At 37.9% G+C, this 16,696-nt stretch overlaps 1 protein-coding gene and 1 long non-coding RNA gene across 3 annotated transcripts; one reads left to right on the forward strand and one right to left on the reverse strand.

Annotated features, from left to right (window-relative positions):
* Positions 1 to 3,619: 3,619 nt before the first annotated feature.
* LOC113475638 lies at positions 3,620 to 5,180 on the forward strand. Its single transcript, XM_026840049.1, has 2 exons — positions 3,620 to 4,733; positions 4,782 to 5,180. The coding sequence occupies exons 1-2, from the start codon at positions 4,372 to 4,374 to the stop codon at positions 5,068 to 5,070; spliced, it is 651 nt and encodes a 216-aa protein (XP_026695850.1). The 5' UTR covers positions 3,620 to 4,371; the 3' UTR covers positions 5,071 to 5,180.
* A 1,424-nt stretch (positions 5,181 to 6,604) lies between these two features.
* On the reverse strand, positions 6,605 to 9,078 carry LOC108950869. 2 transcript variants are annotated; one of them, XR_001975384.2, is made up of 3 exons: positions 8,963 to 9,078; positions 6,827 to 6,937; positions 6,605 to 6,747 (listed from the first exon to the last, which is right to left on the reverse strand). It is a non-coding gene; the product is annotated as an uncharacterized LOC108950869 (long non-coding RNA). The 2 variants fall into 2 exon arrangements; XR_001975383.2 differs by lacking the exon at positions 8,963 to 9,078 and having other exon boundaries at positions 6,827 to 7,463.
* Positions 9,079 to 16,696: the final 7,618 nt, after the last annotated feature.

Here is a 16,696-nt window from a genome sequence, read left to right on the forward strand (position 1 = left end):
TCCTAAACTTTGGTCTCATTACCAATAAAAATCCGCAAACTGCCGACCTTAAAATAATTTGTCTGTGCTGTCAAACACCATATGTTTACACAAACACTAACTTAAACACTGACTAATACACTTACCACATTACCCTATTTAAACCGTTTAAGCCAAACACACACCTTCATCCTTTCTTTTTTAACCTATAACCCTCTCACCCTCTTTTCTATGTATAACCACATTTTTTTCCTACATTAATAACTACGATGTAATTTACCACTATTTTTCTATTGTTGCACTTTATATTTTGATTTATTTTAAATTGACCACTTTGAAACACTATAATTCTCATTTTTTATTCTTTTTTGCATGGTCTGTGACTTTCACTACTTTGCATGGTCTGTCTTTTACTTTATTGATACAGCACTTACACTTACTGCCAACACAATTTGATGCACATTATTTCAGTGTTCAACATCGACATGAGTACTATTACTTCGTAAGCCGTTGGCACACTTGTGTTTTGTTTGTTTAATTTCCCTTGTGCCGGCCCTAATAGAACTCTGTCCAACAAGCTACTGTTTCCGTAGCTCACATTACTATTCTTTTATACCACACATTCTGCGTGTCACTCATTTTTGTTCATATCTTAATTTTTTCATTTATTCAATTTTGCTGGTCCACTCTTCTATCCAATACTTGTTTATATATCTTTTCCATCGTATTCCTAACTTTTCAACTCCTAAAGCATACCCTAAACAGGTTTACTGCCCACAAGTACTCTAAACTGCAGGTTCAAACCAACATCAAGAGAACCCTTCACGAACTAGAGCTCCAGGCATCTCAAGGATTAATATTCGAAATAAATAAACATAACTCAAAACTAACCGGACATTATACTTAACAAACATAACAATTTGCAACTAACTGGACATTATACTTGCTGCCCATTTTCCTTTTTGCTTCTTATTTATAACTATTTTATTTATTTGCTTTTTTTTAAGTTCTAATGTTTGTTTATACTGTGATGTATATTAATGTAATGCACTTTTTTCTAAATTCTATATAAATTCGCACTCGAAACTGTTTACTGTAAACTTTGGTGAAATTTCTTTTTGGGGGTTTTGTTTTTCCATCATGTTCCAATCTTTGGATCAATCTTCTTTAAGGCCGACTCCCCCCATTGTACGGGTTGTGTCCTTGCGCACACTTTTCTTCCAATTAAAACTTTAATATGTTTAATTAAATGTTATTTATTTAATTTTGATATTGTATCGCCTGTAGGGTGTAACGGTCATGCCTTTTATCCAAAACATTATTTTTTTCTTTTTTATCAACAAGCGTGTTTTAACAACTGTTACTACCCGTCTTTTCGCTTTTTGTCAACTCCCTTGTTCTTCGTTATCGTGACCGAAGAGCCGAAATAAATTTCATTCATTCAATGCCAGCACACCTGAAAATGTAGAGAAGCGTTTACCAGAGTACATAACTGTTTTATTGCATCTATCTATATATTATACGAGTCCCGCTATCAGTAAGATAGAAAAGGAAACGTTATGTATCAGGACCAAGCTTGGACAGAGACAAATTAGGTCGTTAACCTCGCACCGCACTAGCAAGTTTCATAAATGTGTTGCGCCTCGTTAAATTTACATTTAAAATGTATTATTTAAATTTATTTAGACTTTTATGTTATGTAACACTGTTACGTTTATTAATTCCCCTCCATTGTGTTATGCGATATCTATGCCGTATCATTCCAAAATCACCAAGCGTTACGGAACCGCCATTATCTCGATTTCCTTTGTTAACCGCAACGCTAATGTTGCTATTTTTAGCTCTGTGCAGTACAGCATTTCTTAAGTATTATTAATCCAGTTTAATCGCGGTGATTTAGCGTTGTACTTGTACCTATGTTCCATTAGTAGTGACAGTCCTAACGCTAATACTGTATTCTATTTGAATAAGGTGAAATCCGTGATCGTGACCTGAGTTGTTAACCACAGAAATTTTGGTCGATTAGTTCATCAGTTTATTAGTTTTACTAGTTGCCTTAGTCAATTGGTAATTTGGTTGCAATTGGATTTGGTTTACCCGAATACGTACTTTTGCCGCTGTGAACCTTCTGAAATGTAAATACACTGTATATACACAACTCGGAGTGGTGAGACAGACTCAATTGCTGATTACGCATAACCGGTTCGATCCAAGCCAGTAGGTCACAGCCACTGCCTACAGACCAGTACGGATTCTACATTGAGTTCTGAGAATCACGACTTGCGTCGATTTCTAAGGTGACGGATAACGTCGATTTGAGATACAACCTGTCGGTTATATGTACGCTACGAATTGACAGTACTTCTGACTCGACAACTGGTGTCGATTTCTGTAAAAACTTACGGTAGCTGAAGTAATGGCTTCTAATGTACCAGAGCCTTCCAATGCTAAAGGGATTTTATTGCGAGAAGACAAAGAAGCCTTTATCAAAAACCTAAGGAAGGAAACGAGAAATGTCCTGCAGAATTTGACCAGGAAAGAGACAGAACGAAAGAACCTGATGAGTGTGGAGCCTGTTGACTGCAACGAGATTAGTACCAAGTGGGTTCTTGTCAAGAGATGCAGGCTGTGTGCATGGGGCTATGTGACAAGCTCATACGTGAACTGAATACAGAACCTGCAAAAGAAAAAGCAGCAACGAAAAGAGAGGAACTCATTCACAGGAAGTAAGCTCTGGATAGCTAAGTGAATTATCGCTAGGCGGCCTCATATCGGGTAGAGCACCTTCGCTCCACCAATCTAAGTACACATCCTCTAGGAGATCCCGGAGAGAGTCTGAAATTGCGAGGAGACAGGAGGACCTCGACAACCTAAAGAAAAGCGCTAAACTTGAGTTACGTATAGTGGCGGGGGTTGGGGCTATCTCAACGACCACCACCAAGAAGCGGATTGCCGCCACCAGCACCGTGGCTAGGAAGAGCAATAGAAGAGGAGCACAGACCAGTTAGAGCTGGTTTTAGCCCTGACAATCCAGAGCTGGTTTCAGCCCTGACAATCCACCTGTGGCGGGAAAGTCTGACCTTGATTCATTTTTCAGTGATCAAGTCCGGGTGGAATTGCCGAAGTTTGATGGAGATATATTAGAGTATTACACGTTCAAAGATGACTTCAAGGATCTCATTGAAACAAAGCCTTTGAGTTACTCTGTGAAGCTACAGTTTCTTTTCAACATGGTTACAGGTGAAGGGGGTAGTAAAGCCATTCGAGAGCGTCAAAGGGCATACGAGGATGCGTGGACGCGGTTGGATAAAAAGTACGGTCAGAGAACCAGGTTGGTTCGGACGTATTTAAGGGAACTCACGCAAGGCCCAGTCATAGGAGCTACTGACACTGACAAGCTGTCTAATCTAGCCGACCAGATGCACGTATGCTAACATCATCTTATGGATTGGGAATTTGAGCAAGACCTTAAGAACGAAGATAAAAGCAGCATAATATTTTACTCCTGTTTTCATTTTCAGTGGATTTTTAATATATACAACTGATTTTGTTTTTGCTAAGGTAAGAAAATAACAGTGGCACAACTATCTGAATGTTCATCTTCCTCTCAGTTTGATTCTCCAAATATTGATGAGATACTGATATGGAAAGAAAAATATGCATTGTTGCTACATGACCTGTGTATTAAAAGTTTAGTTTGATTTGTATACAAAAATGGACATAACACTAACAAAATTGATTTATTAGAAACAACCTCGACAAAATGGAACAACTTCTTGAAGATCATGAAGCTGCCACAGAATATGGTGAAATTGCCAAGTAAGTTTTCCTTCAGCAACTACTATTATTTTGAGGATGTCTGTTTACTTAGCTGTTGTAGTGCTTACTGCATAGTATTTGATACAACAAAAATGTTTATTTCCTTACAGGTTGGACAAACAGTTGATGTAAATTGAATCTTCTAAAGGTATCTCCAATCGGTGGTCTAATTCGAGTGATGAATTTCATGCTGCCTTAACATTTGCAGCTGATAAGAAGAGATATAATATGTTGATAAAATTTGATAAGTTATGTATGGAAAAGCAGTTTTTGTCATCATTAATAAAGAAATATGCAGGTATATATACGCATATGAAAATATTCAATGGTATGCGTTTTATTCTGAGTACATTGCTAAAAGCGGTATATATTTTTTGTACAATGGGACAATCTGTTGTAGAAAAACTATTGTCAAGCTTAAAGCGTGTTACAGCAAAAATGAGGGAACTGATCGCAGATTATATTTCTTACTCCTCGTAACGTACTGCTACATATCAGAAGAATCTTTCAATAAATACAGAAAGACAAGTAAGATCTCGATTTAAAAACTCCGGACAAGCAACTATTCAGAAAATGCTTGATTGCTTCAATCTGATGCAACGTTCTATTGAAGAACAAGGAGAGACAAAAAAAGACATGTTAAACATTTTACAGTTTTACCAAGAACAAATTAATATTGTGGAGCCGTTATATCTACAGACTGATGAAATGCTGAAGCCATATGTGTTAAATCACCAATTACAGTTAGAGTTTTATTTAAAGCAAACATGGATTAAATTTAAAAAATACATCAATTATTTTTCCATGAACATGTGGATTTTGTGTGTGATCAATTTGAAGTGGATGAAAATGAAGTGGCCGAGGCACTGGACTCTGTTACTAATGAAAATGATAATGAAAGTGACGTGCGGCGGTGATTCGAACATGGAATTCAGGTCGGGTGAGATGCGAACGTGCGGCGGTGATTTCCAACATCAAATCAGGTCGGGTGAGATGCGAACGTGCGGCAGTGATTCGAACATCGATTTCAGGTCGGGTAAGATGCGAACGTGCGGCGGTGATTCGAACATCGATTTCAGGTCGGGTGAGATGCGAACGTGCGGCGGTGATTCGAACATCGAAGTCAGGTCGGGTGAGATGCGAACGTGCGGCGGTGATTCGAACATCGAATTCAGGTCGGGTGAGATGCGAACGTGCGGCGGTGATTTCCAACATCGAAGTTTAAATAAGTTAGGAACACGATTCCGGTCTATACATTTCATAAACACTTGAACTTATTTCAACTTTTATCTGTTGCGCGAAGATATACGCTCGGTAACAGGCTAAGCATAAGTGCTCTGCAGCGCCACCTTACTGTAGCACAGAAGTGCGCAATTCCATGAGAAATCAATGTAGAATCCGAACGGGTCTGTAGGTCCTGGCTGTGACCTACTAGCTTTCGATCAGACCGGTTATGCGTAACGAGCAATCTAGTCTGTCTCACCACTCAAGTTGTGTATATACAGTGTATTTACAGTTGAGGTGGTATACAGCGGCAATAGTACGTTATTAAATCACAACACTAGAGGCAGCACAATTTTAAGAAGCACAATGAATATGAACCAGAGTACGTGAAGATGTAAGGTACACAGCAAAAGTAACTGCAATATACAGGCGTAAGTACTAATGACACATTTCACAGGTAATAGTGTACACAAGGAATGCTACAATACTTTGGGCTCGTTATTGTTTCTATGGCAAACACAATTTCGCAGTAAAGGTAGTATCAAAACTATAAAAAGCTAACACAGTTGAGGTACTCTAGCAGCACAGAATGCACCGTTGTCCACTACAGAAAAGTTTCACTTGGGAATTACATACTGGTATAAAAATGGCAAGTACGTACAATAGGCACACACTGTCCACAGGTAATAGTGTACAAATGCTACAATACTTTGGGCTCGTTATTGTTTCTATGGCAAACACAATTTGGCAGTAAAGGTAGTATCAAAACTATAAAAAGCTAACACAGTTGAGGTACTCTAGCAGCACAGAATGCACCGTTGTCCACTACAGAAAAGTTTCACTTGGGAATTACAAAATACTGGTATAAAAATGGCAAGTACGTACAATAGGCACACACTAAATGGAGGATCATGCAAGAAAGGAAGCTGTGTGTTCCTCTATGAGGCAGACAAGAAGAAAGTATAACAACTCTCTGTAACACAATGGTTGGCAATAAAACCTAGGAAAACCGTTTTACCCCACCGCCCCACCCTACTATATAAATTTAAACTTCCTGCATGGCCGTGTCCAATTCTCCTTGGAATTCAGCCAAATCATTGTTTTCTTCAATCACAATCTCTATTTGACTGCATTCTTAATAAGTTTCTCTGAAAAAATTAAATACTACTATTTCAAACCCCTTTATTATATGATAACAGGAATACAAGTGAATTTAAACTGACATGTCCATAAACAAAAGACACACTAAAAGTGTAAATCAGAGTTCAGGTCGGGTGAGATGCGAACGTGCGGCGGTGATTTCCAACATCGAATCAGGTCGGGTGGGATGCGAACGTGCGGCGGTGATTCGAACATCGAATTCAGGTCGGGTGAGATGCGAACGTGCGGCGGTGATTCGAACCTCGAACTCAGGTCGGGTGAGATGCGAACGTGCGGCGGTGATTCGAACTATCGAATTTTTTTTTTCATAATTCACTACCAAAATATAATTTGACCAAAACATATTTGAAAAATGTGATCTTAGCCAAAACGTTTCTATACCCATGGCACAAAGCCTCACAATATACTTATTTTTCCAAAAATGTTGAATAATTTTCTTGCATGCTGCTGGGCCATATCCGGACGGGCATTTAAATGGTATCCCATCAGGCAAACCATTCATTTTCAATTCAAATTCATAGATTTTCGAATATGGCATTCTTGCTGTTTGCCCAACAGCTTCTGCTGCTAAGATTAAATTTTAAGTATTAGATCTGCAATACAAAATCTTGACAGCAATATAACAGTTTTAAAAAATACTCACAATAATTTTCGTTGTAGATTTTTTGAACCTCTGTTTTAAGCTTTCTTAGCACTTCGTGCTTATTCTCTTTTTCTTCTGGAATAAACACATTAAGTCACATAAAACGGAGAGCTAAATCTGGCGTTATTATTTTATTATATAGTTATTATAGTTTTTTAAAATGGAAGGTATCAATTGAGCAGGAGTACTAGTTTTTCAAATAAACAAAAGATGTTGAAACGTGAACACACCGGATAGGTTAATTTGGTTCATGTGGGATAAAAATTCTCTTTGTATGTTTTCCTGCTTAAAATATGACATCGACGTAGAGGTTCCAAATACATTAAAGGTCCCATTAAAATATGACAATCCACCCATTACCACCCACATCTTTATCCAAAGTTTCCGTCTAAAAACAATCGTTTAAAACAGCGGTTCTCCAACTTTTCTAAAGATTTTGCCTGGTGGACCCTTTGCAATTAGTTTGATATTTCACAGCCTTGGAAAAAGTCAAAAAATGCTATAGGAAAATGAATAACCACACCAATGAAAGAAAAAGAAGAAACCATCAAATGAGGTAACCCTCTAAAAACTGCTGTACGGACCCCAGTTTGGGAACCGCTTGTTTCAAAGAAACGTTTTACCGTATGTAGCATGATTTTACCACTTGTGTCATGATTTTCAGCTGTTTAGTTATTAAACTGTTTCTTTGTTTGTCATCCATTTCTTCATTACATGGCTGTTGAACCTTCTTTTTCAGTCTCAGAGAGACCTGCTCAAGCTTTACCCCATAACCGGAAATCTAACAAATTATATTAATGTCTGTCTGTACCACAAATACATTCTAATATGGTTTACTCTTTTTAGAACAGTTAACAGTTACAAATGTAAAAAGAAACAAATTAAATATATACCTACAGATTTAATTTTCTTACCAACATCTTGCAACGAAGAGCAAAACAAATTATATGCTGTCTGTTTTCTACTCAATAAGATTCTAGATTTCTTTGATGTGGTACAAGTAAGTTTTGATTTGTGGTTCTGTATCCACCTCTTAAAATCAAGTTTGCATGATGAGATTACTCACTTATGTGCAGCTAATATTGGTTATACCCAGAAAAGAAATCTTATCAAACTCACTTTAACTTTTGGTACTGAAAGTCCAGATATTGCAAATGCATCCGAAACAAGATTTGAAGTTGATCTTCGCATTCTCTTTCTCCAAAATGTCATAAGGTCTTCCTTTTGTTTTTCAGTAAGATTGTTTCTTAATTACAAAACAACGGGTACGAAAAACAATATTTGTACTAACTATTTTACAAACAAAACTGCTTTTAAGATAAACTGATCACACATACCGTATTCTCGGCATCTTCAGAGAGAAAGCAATTTTCCTTATTGGCTATTCCCATTACTGCAAAAAGAGACAATAATAAGGTAATGACTATTAGTATTATTGAGCCAAAAGATGAATTGTTAGCATCATTTTAACATATATATATATATACTGCAATATGCTAAATGAACCATATTTTAAATAAAAAAGGTATGAGTAAAAAAATCACTTGCATGTTAACTAAGACTTCACATAAGTGCTTGGATATCGCAACTGGCTATATCCCTGTCAGCTTTTCCCCGGGGGACTATTTCACCTGTGATCATTCCTTCCTAGATTATTCCTCAGGATGACTATTTCTCCCTCCCCAGGTGTAAGAAGTTAGGGGAAATGGCCGTAGAGGCAATGGATAGTCACGGAGAGGAAGTAGCCAGGTGAATAGTCACGTAGAGTAGGTAGCCGGGGGGATAGCTATGTGCAGAATAGTCACGGGGGGGAGTAGCCGGGTTGAATGGTCACGGAGGGGAAGTAGCCAGGGTGAATAGTTACGGAGGAAAGTAGTTGTGGAGGGGAAGTAGCCGGGGGGATATTCATGGGTTGAATAGTCACGGAGGGGAAATAGCCAGGCTGAATAGTCACGGAGGGGTAGTAGCCGGGGAATAGTTATGAGGAGGAAGTAGCCGGGAGGTGATAGTCACGTATTTTACGAATTACATGCAGAAAGCCTGAGAGGCGCACCGAACGAATCAAATCTGGTAATTGGTACTCTATTAACAACTTAAAACAAAGCAAGAATATGTTGCCAAACTAATGCTTTTCACCTTTTTCAAGTCTACAATTCCACTGCAAATACCTACAGCCCACGGTCACTCTAATTAATTATATAGCTGTTTTGCCAATGTAATAAATGCCTCACGTTTTCGCTTCATAATCAACATCACGCACTTAACCATATATAGCGTTAATTGCGTATCGCTATGGTATGAAAGTTTTATTTTGCGCCCATTCATCCGCTAATATTTGTCGAACTTTCTCTAATGTCTAGGGTTAATCACGAGTCGAATCGGGTGAAATTGATTGGATTTAAACAAGCACCAAGTTCGGTCAGCATTGAAATGTGTCACGAAAGACCATCATAGGTCACAGAGCTAATCATCACCCCCAACATCATGTAAACGTTCTATGTAAACTCTCACTAGATTTGCTCGTTCAGTCCCACTTAAACCATCAATGAAAAACTATCCCACAGGCACTTTCCAGCTATCATTTATGCTAACAACCATAAACACTAAAGCCTTCTTCGCAGCAGGACACTCATCATCTTCCGGAGCTCCGCAGCCAAGATCAACATAACCTCTAAATTGTTGACCATCCCAGGACACATGTTTTTTGATTGCCATTTCATCCAGCATAAGGGCTCATATCACGTTCTTTTTATTTTTTTGGCACGAAGTACTTCGGCTGTTAATGATTGAAATGCTGGATTGGTGAACCCTGGACCGAGAGGTAGCCTATTTTGCTGTACCATTTTCTAATGTTTGACTGACATGGTAAAGCTAGGTTAAATGTTTTGCGAACATAATCATAGGCCTCAGAAGAATAAAACTGCAAAGTTGAGGCAAATGCCAGTAATTCTGAGGGATAGGTATTGCCTTTAAAACAGCCAGTGTTATTTTCAGAAATTCTTCTTAAAAGTGATAATGGGACGCCAGTTGTTGTATTGAGTAGTTCTTCACAATTTGCAGATACAAGGTTTTTGTTACGTAAACTTTTAATGACTTATAGCCCAGCAGAATAGTGAAATAATTGTGGAATTTGAGGTAAAAGCATAAAAATTGTTACTCTCGTAGAATTTAATACGCTGAACATTTTGAAACTCAGACCCATTCCGAAATCTCGATTTTATGACGTCATGGTTCGAGGATTTCATAACACAGTTTTTGCTAGTTTTACTTTTTGGGGTAACACTAATTTACTGACGGCGGATGCTGCGGATGCCGACACTAATTTACTGACGCGCGGATTTACGGATGTGCGGATGAATGTGCAAAACTAATTTACTGACGCGCGGATGCTTACGGACAACAACCAAAATGCAATAAACGTCCATATTACTTGATGGTGGTATATATGCAATATATAGTTACGGATGGTGGTGTTTATGCATTATATAGTTACGGATGGTGGTGTATATGCATTATATAGTTACGGATGGTGGTGTATATGCATTATATAGTTACGGATGGTGGTGTATATGCATTATATAGTTACGGGTGGTGTTATATATGCATTATATAGTTACGGATGGTGCTATATATGCATTTTATAGTTACGGATGGTGGTGGGTAACCAAGATGTAGTTACGGGTGGTGTTATAGTTACGGATGGTGATGTTTATGCATTATATAGTTACGGATGGTGGTGTATATGCATTATATAGTAACGGATGGTGGTATATATGCATTATATAGTTACGGATGGTGGTGTGTAACTGTGGTTATTTAAATTAGAGACCGACCGATATCATTTTTTTCGACCGATACTGATATTTTTAGCTTTTACCGATACCGATATTTGATACTATAGCGAAACATATGAAATGATCAGTTTTAATCAAAAGTAATGCCTGTATTCAAGATATTGCAAGTTACAGAGAAAAATTGGTTAGTTTACTTGTTTTTAGGAAACCTGCATGTTCTTAGGAAGGCGTTGCTTTTGTATGAAACTAGGACGCACATGAACGCTAAACTATACAACGCACGTGGACGTTAATATACGACGCACGTGGATGTTGTTTAGCACGCACGTAAAGTCTAAAACTAAGACGCAAGTGAAGGCTATAAAGTACAACGCACGTAAAGGTCAAACTACGACGCACGTAAAGGTCAAGTAGGACCCACGTCCTTCGCACGAACTATTTATATATCGGTAAAATATCGGCGCTTTTTTACCGATACCGATTATCGGTGTTTAATTGTTGTCAATTAATAAAGGAATAACAATACTAATTCGTGGTATTACCCAAAAACCGTCATGTATTTTGAATTTGAAAATATTAAGAAATATGCTGATGTGCTTAAGTGTCCCATCTTCCCCCACTGTACTATGGTATATAGTAGTGAAACTAGTATTGCCAAATATTTTCAAAACAAAAATAAATGGCGGTTTGGGTAATACCACAAATTAGTACTATCATTCCTTTATTAATTGACAACAATTTAATAAAAATAAAACACCCGAGGAGTTATTTAGCGATTCGCACACCAAGTGAAATTTTACAATTTCGAAAACACACAGGACGGGACAGTTTAAAATCCTGGTTACCTTTATTAATAAGGGTATTTATTATCAGGAATACAAGTAAATAATACGAAACAATACTGTACGCTTTGAAAATCAAGTTTAAACATGCTTTTTCTTGCCCTACCACCATAGTTTTTAACATGTTATACCTATATACATTATATTATTGCATAACAATTGGTATTGTTTGAACATCAATGGGTATATTGTTCGAACATCAATTGATAAATTTTGTATCCTACAAATGCAGACAACTTAATAACCGAAAGGCCGGCGCCGTGGCTCAGTGGTTTAGGCGCCTGCATCGAGAACCGAAGTGCCCCCGGTTCGATGCTCGACGGCGGTACTAACACTGATCGGCGTATGTGTCCTTGGGCAAGACACTTAACGGACATTGCTCCAACCCAGCGGTCACTTATGGGTTGTCAAAATTACAGTCATACACAAGAAAAAAACAAACAATTACCCACAAAGTTGCATATATATGGTGACTCGCTGCCCAGACGAGGATAAACCTTCTGTGGAAGTGCGTCCGGTTGTGACGTTGAGTGTAGTTCTCGAATGATGTTCGCGTTCGCAGTAATAGTCCGCAGGTGGAGTTCTATATATACGGGTCAAGAATCGGGACACAAAACGGAACTTGGTCGGACCGGAGAACGAGTTCGCAGAAATAGTCCGCAGATGGAGTCCTACGGGTCAAGAATCGGGACAGAAAACGGGACTTGGTCGGAACGGAAAACGAGTTCGCAGAAATAGTCTGCAGATGGAGTCCTATATATATACGGGTCAAGAATCGGGGACCCCCAGGTCCTCACAGACCTCACCCATACAGAATAGAACAGAATAACAGAAAACTCTGTTTTGGCAAAAGCCAATTTTGTGCCAAAACAATCTCCAAGTGCAAATGACTGAATTTCGAATATATTTTCCATGTATATTATCTTGTTATTATATCAGTATATTATGTTTAAATAACCCCTGAGGTATAAATTATCTTTCAAAGTTTGGCAATGAAAACATACAAAACTACAATGTGGGGGAAGATGGGACTCCAAATTGAAATATATTTACTTTAGCAGTATTCTGCATGTGCTAAAGGTGACCCAAATTACTCCACAGTACTATATGTAAATTTATATTAAACGAGATGTCAGAAAACTTCATGATGTTGCAAAACGAACCGCTTACTTTAGAAGAAGCGAAGTCTTTGTTGGAGAGCCCAACAAATATAACAAGTATCCCGGCAGTTACACCAAAAGCAGGGTTTGCATATTTTTTCAATCCAAGAAAAATAGCACAAAGAATGACTTTACCTGTGACCAAAGTTAGTATAGACCAAGTTAGGAAACGGCGCTCGTGTCCGCCATTACGAAGCCCACAGAGCGTGAATCGCCTATACAAATGCATGGTCGACATGTGTTCATTTAGTTCTTGTAAGCGATACAAAGCTAGAAAACACGTATAGCGGTTGTTTTAACATTTAAAATATAATTTCTAATATAAATCTTGTTATATAATATTAAATCTAGGAATTAATGTGAAGTGAATTAATATTTTGACTGGTTTTCAGCATACAGTGTGGTTTAACAGGGTACTTTACGTTGGCGATTAAAACTAGCAGCAATCAGCTTAGTTTACATAATAGTATATATTCATACCTACGAATCTACAGAGCCATTCTTTACTAGATTTATAATTCAACATGAGTGGACATGCAGCTCCAAACTGCTTAAGTACTAGCAGATAAGGTGTTCGCGTTTTCCGATTTCATAAAGACCCGTAACGTACTAATTCAAGCAAAGGACCAAAAATAGTAACTCAGTATTGTTTTCACTTCGATATTAGGCAAATTTTACAAAGATACCTTAAGTTTCGTTGCCGGGTATACGTGTTAAGTTTGTGAGCCAAAAAGTAAAATCACGGCAATTTTTTTTGTAAAACTGCAGCTAGATACAACAGTAATGTTATGCGTTTTTGTTTGTATTTTTATATTTTAAACATGTTCTTTTTTGTTTTTGGTTAGTAAACTTTAATATTTTCTGTTATTTTACTCTTTAATCGATTCAGTGTTCAATAAAAGTTGATTATTTTTGTGAGGTTTATTATTGTGATAAGATATAACATTAGTAGAAAGCCATTTTTACGCGCAGAAGTGCTTGGTTTTTAAAAAATCGCAATATTTAAACGAAAAACAGCAGCCAGCAATGATAAAATGCTATTCCGTGGGCTCCGTAATGGTGGCGACTATGACGTCATAGACGCGAGACAATGGATAACAAGACTCTTTGTTTTACAATCCGTTTCCTAACTTGGTCTATACTAACTTTGCCTGTGACCAGTACCGTTTCAATCATGGCGGCGCAAGAAAATACGAAGCTTTTGGAATTAGTACGAAAGTTCTATAATGTTAAAGACCCGGAGGGCACCGGAAGACAAAATCTGCCTGACTTTCAACGCCATGTATATTCCACGATTGCTGCCTACAATAACAAGTCTTTAACCCCCTCTTATGCCTGGTTCATTATTTCGGAGATGAAACATGCCTTGGTTCATTATTTCGGAGATGAAACATGCCTTGGTTCATTATTTCGGAGATGAAACACGCTATCGGGATACAACACATGGCAACAGCAAGAAAAAAGACCGAAAACAGGTAGAAAACATCCAGTATCTACAAAATCAAAAGCGAAAATTTTCCAATGATGAGTATTTCAGCTCATTAGAAATTTCAATACAAACTGGGGCATTCGTACGTTCTTTCGACGTGTATCCAAGTTTGACTGTTCAAATGGGGACTGAATCTATGCTGCAGTTAAAGACCGAAAACAGGTAGAAAACATCCAGTATCTACATAATCAAAAGCGAAAATTTTCCAATGATGAGTATTTCAGCTCATTAGAAATTTCAATACAAACTGGGGCATTCGTACGTTCTTTCGACGTGTATCCAAGTTTGACTATTCAAATGGGGACTGAATCTATGCTGCAGTTAATGAAGGATCTAGTGAAAACATCCAATAAAAATATAAATTTGAAGCATCTTATATCTTACGATACAACATTCTCAATGGGAAATTTTTACGTTTCAGTCTTAGTTGGGAGGAATGTATTTTTACAGGATGGTCCTATTTTTCCCATCGCTTTTATGCTCCATGATCGAAAGTTTATGAAGCATCATCGTCTCTTTCTGCAAGAATTTTTTCCAGTAGTAGGTTTCACAAAATCAAACGCCATACCACTTGTGACAGATAGGGAGAGAGGAATCACAAAAAGCCTAAAAGACTTGTGTCCAGAGATAAAACATGTATATTGTGCAAATCACATAGTCAAAGATGTCGAAATGTGGATAAAAAAAGCTGGAGGAAAGAAGATGTGCGCAATCTGATAGCATCAGATAGCAAAGAAATATTCTACATTGCAAATTACAAAATTCTTTGCATTTCGGGCATATTTTCAACAAAATCTCTATGACGATCTGGACCAACATGCTTGTACTTACGTTACAAAACAATTTGCTGCGTTTCGGGAAAATGTCGCCACTAAATTGCAGAAAGCATGAATCATGTATTAAAAAGTGTAACGAAGCATAAGGAATTGCCTTTGGACACTATGTTGTTGATTCTGCACCAAGTTCAGGAAGTGTGTTATTACGAGTTCCAAAGGGCCAAAACAGGATTTGGGAATTACCAACTAAAAAATTCCTACGTCACCAAATACCACGCAATGAAATTGCGTTACCCGAGATCAGTAATTTAGAAAATATTGTTCAGGAAATTTTAAAGAGGGAAGGGCCAGTTTGTAAAACAATGAAAAAAAACAAAATTACAGATTAACGCAACGTGGACTTGCAAGGTACTGCTTGAAACAAGGAGTGATTGGATTTTCAGCAACAACTGGAACTTTTAATGTGATCAACCCGTTCAGAAAAAATGTCAATTCAGTTCGATATAATCCGAAACCAACCACCTGCTCTTGTCCATCGACTGGAAAGTGTTTCCATATCATTGCGGTCCAGATGGCACTTCGTGGCGCTGATGCTCCAGACAATCGAAAATATTCATTGTCGAAAATGAAGAAAATATTCATTGTCGAAAATGAAGAAAAGGTCTCGTGGTTACGAAAGGAAATCTGGAACCAAACGTCCAAGGGTAAAAGATTTCGATTACACGGTCAATCCGGCGCCCGATGCACCTCAACCCATTGACCGTTCAAATATTATAAGATCGACTCCGATGAAGAAACAATCATTTCTCGAAATATCGACCGTCAGTGACACTTCGTGACGCTGATGCTCCAGACAATCGAAAATATTCATTGTCGATAATGAAGAAAAGGTCTCGTGGTTACGAAAGAAAATCTGGAACCAAACGTCCAAGGGTAAAAGATTTTGATTACACGGTCAATCCGGCGCCCGATGCACCTCAACCCATTGACCGTTCAAATATTATAAGATCGACTCCGATGAAGAAACAATCAAATCCCGGTAATCATTGGTTCCTAATATTGGCTAATCTGAAAGATAAGACGGTGACGTCAATCAATTCGGCTGATGACTATTTGGTTCATTCTTCCCTTCACTCATTCATGCTACAAACACTAAATATCGTGAGGTCTTGTTTTTCTATTGCGGGCTTACAATTTCATCCTGATGAATGGCAACTGATGCAAGTAACAGACATACCACAGCAAATGAATTCGCACGATTGCGGTGTGCATTGCGCGTGGTTAATGCTTACTGTATAATAAACGAATTCCCCCTGGCCGAAATCATCCATTCAAGCAACACAAGATATTGGATTAAAAATATGATTCGCAACAATGAGCTACCGTGTTCGGAAAGAAAGTCAGAAGTGAAAATTACAACGGCAATTAAAATTGTAAGAAAAACATGGAACGAAAGTCTTAGATCCGCTAAAACCGTAACTAAGGACGTATTTACCAATGTGGTGCATTACGACTGCAGCAACAAAACACATTGGGCTAAATGCGAGGTAACTTCATGTCCAGGAAATCGCGACGAAAACCGGCAAATCTTTTGCGTTTCGTGCAGAAAATGGCTCCACATTTTATGTTTGCCCGGAACCATTGAAAAACAAGATGACACCTATACCATTGTACCGGTGTTTCATAATCGCAAGAAATTCCATTTTAAAATGCAACCATTCATATAGTAGAGTGGGGGGTGTTGGGACACCTTTTTATTGTGTTTTCACGTCCCATTTGGTAGAAAACAAAGAATAATCAAACATTCGT

This window comes from Ciona intestinalis, unplaced genomic scaffold (assembly GCF_000224145.3).
Source record: "Ciona intestinalis unplaced genomic scaffold, KH HT001105.1, whole genome shotgun sequence".
Classification (NCBI taxonomy): domain Eukaryota; kingdom Metazoa; phylum Chordata; class Ascidiacea; order Phlebobranchia; family Cionidae; genus Ciona; species Ciona intestinalis.

Excerpts from the sequence above, each read along its gene's own strand:
- LOC113475638 (XM_026840049.1), top strand. The coding sequence starts at position 4,372 with ATGCTTGATTGCTTCAATCTGATGCAACGTTCTATTGAAGAACAAGGA. Across the intron at positions 4,734-4,781 it reads GATTCGAACATGGAATTCAG|GTCGGGTGAGATGCGAACGT; the intron begins GTCGGGTGAGAT and ends ACATCAAATCAG.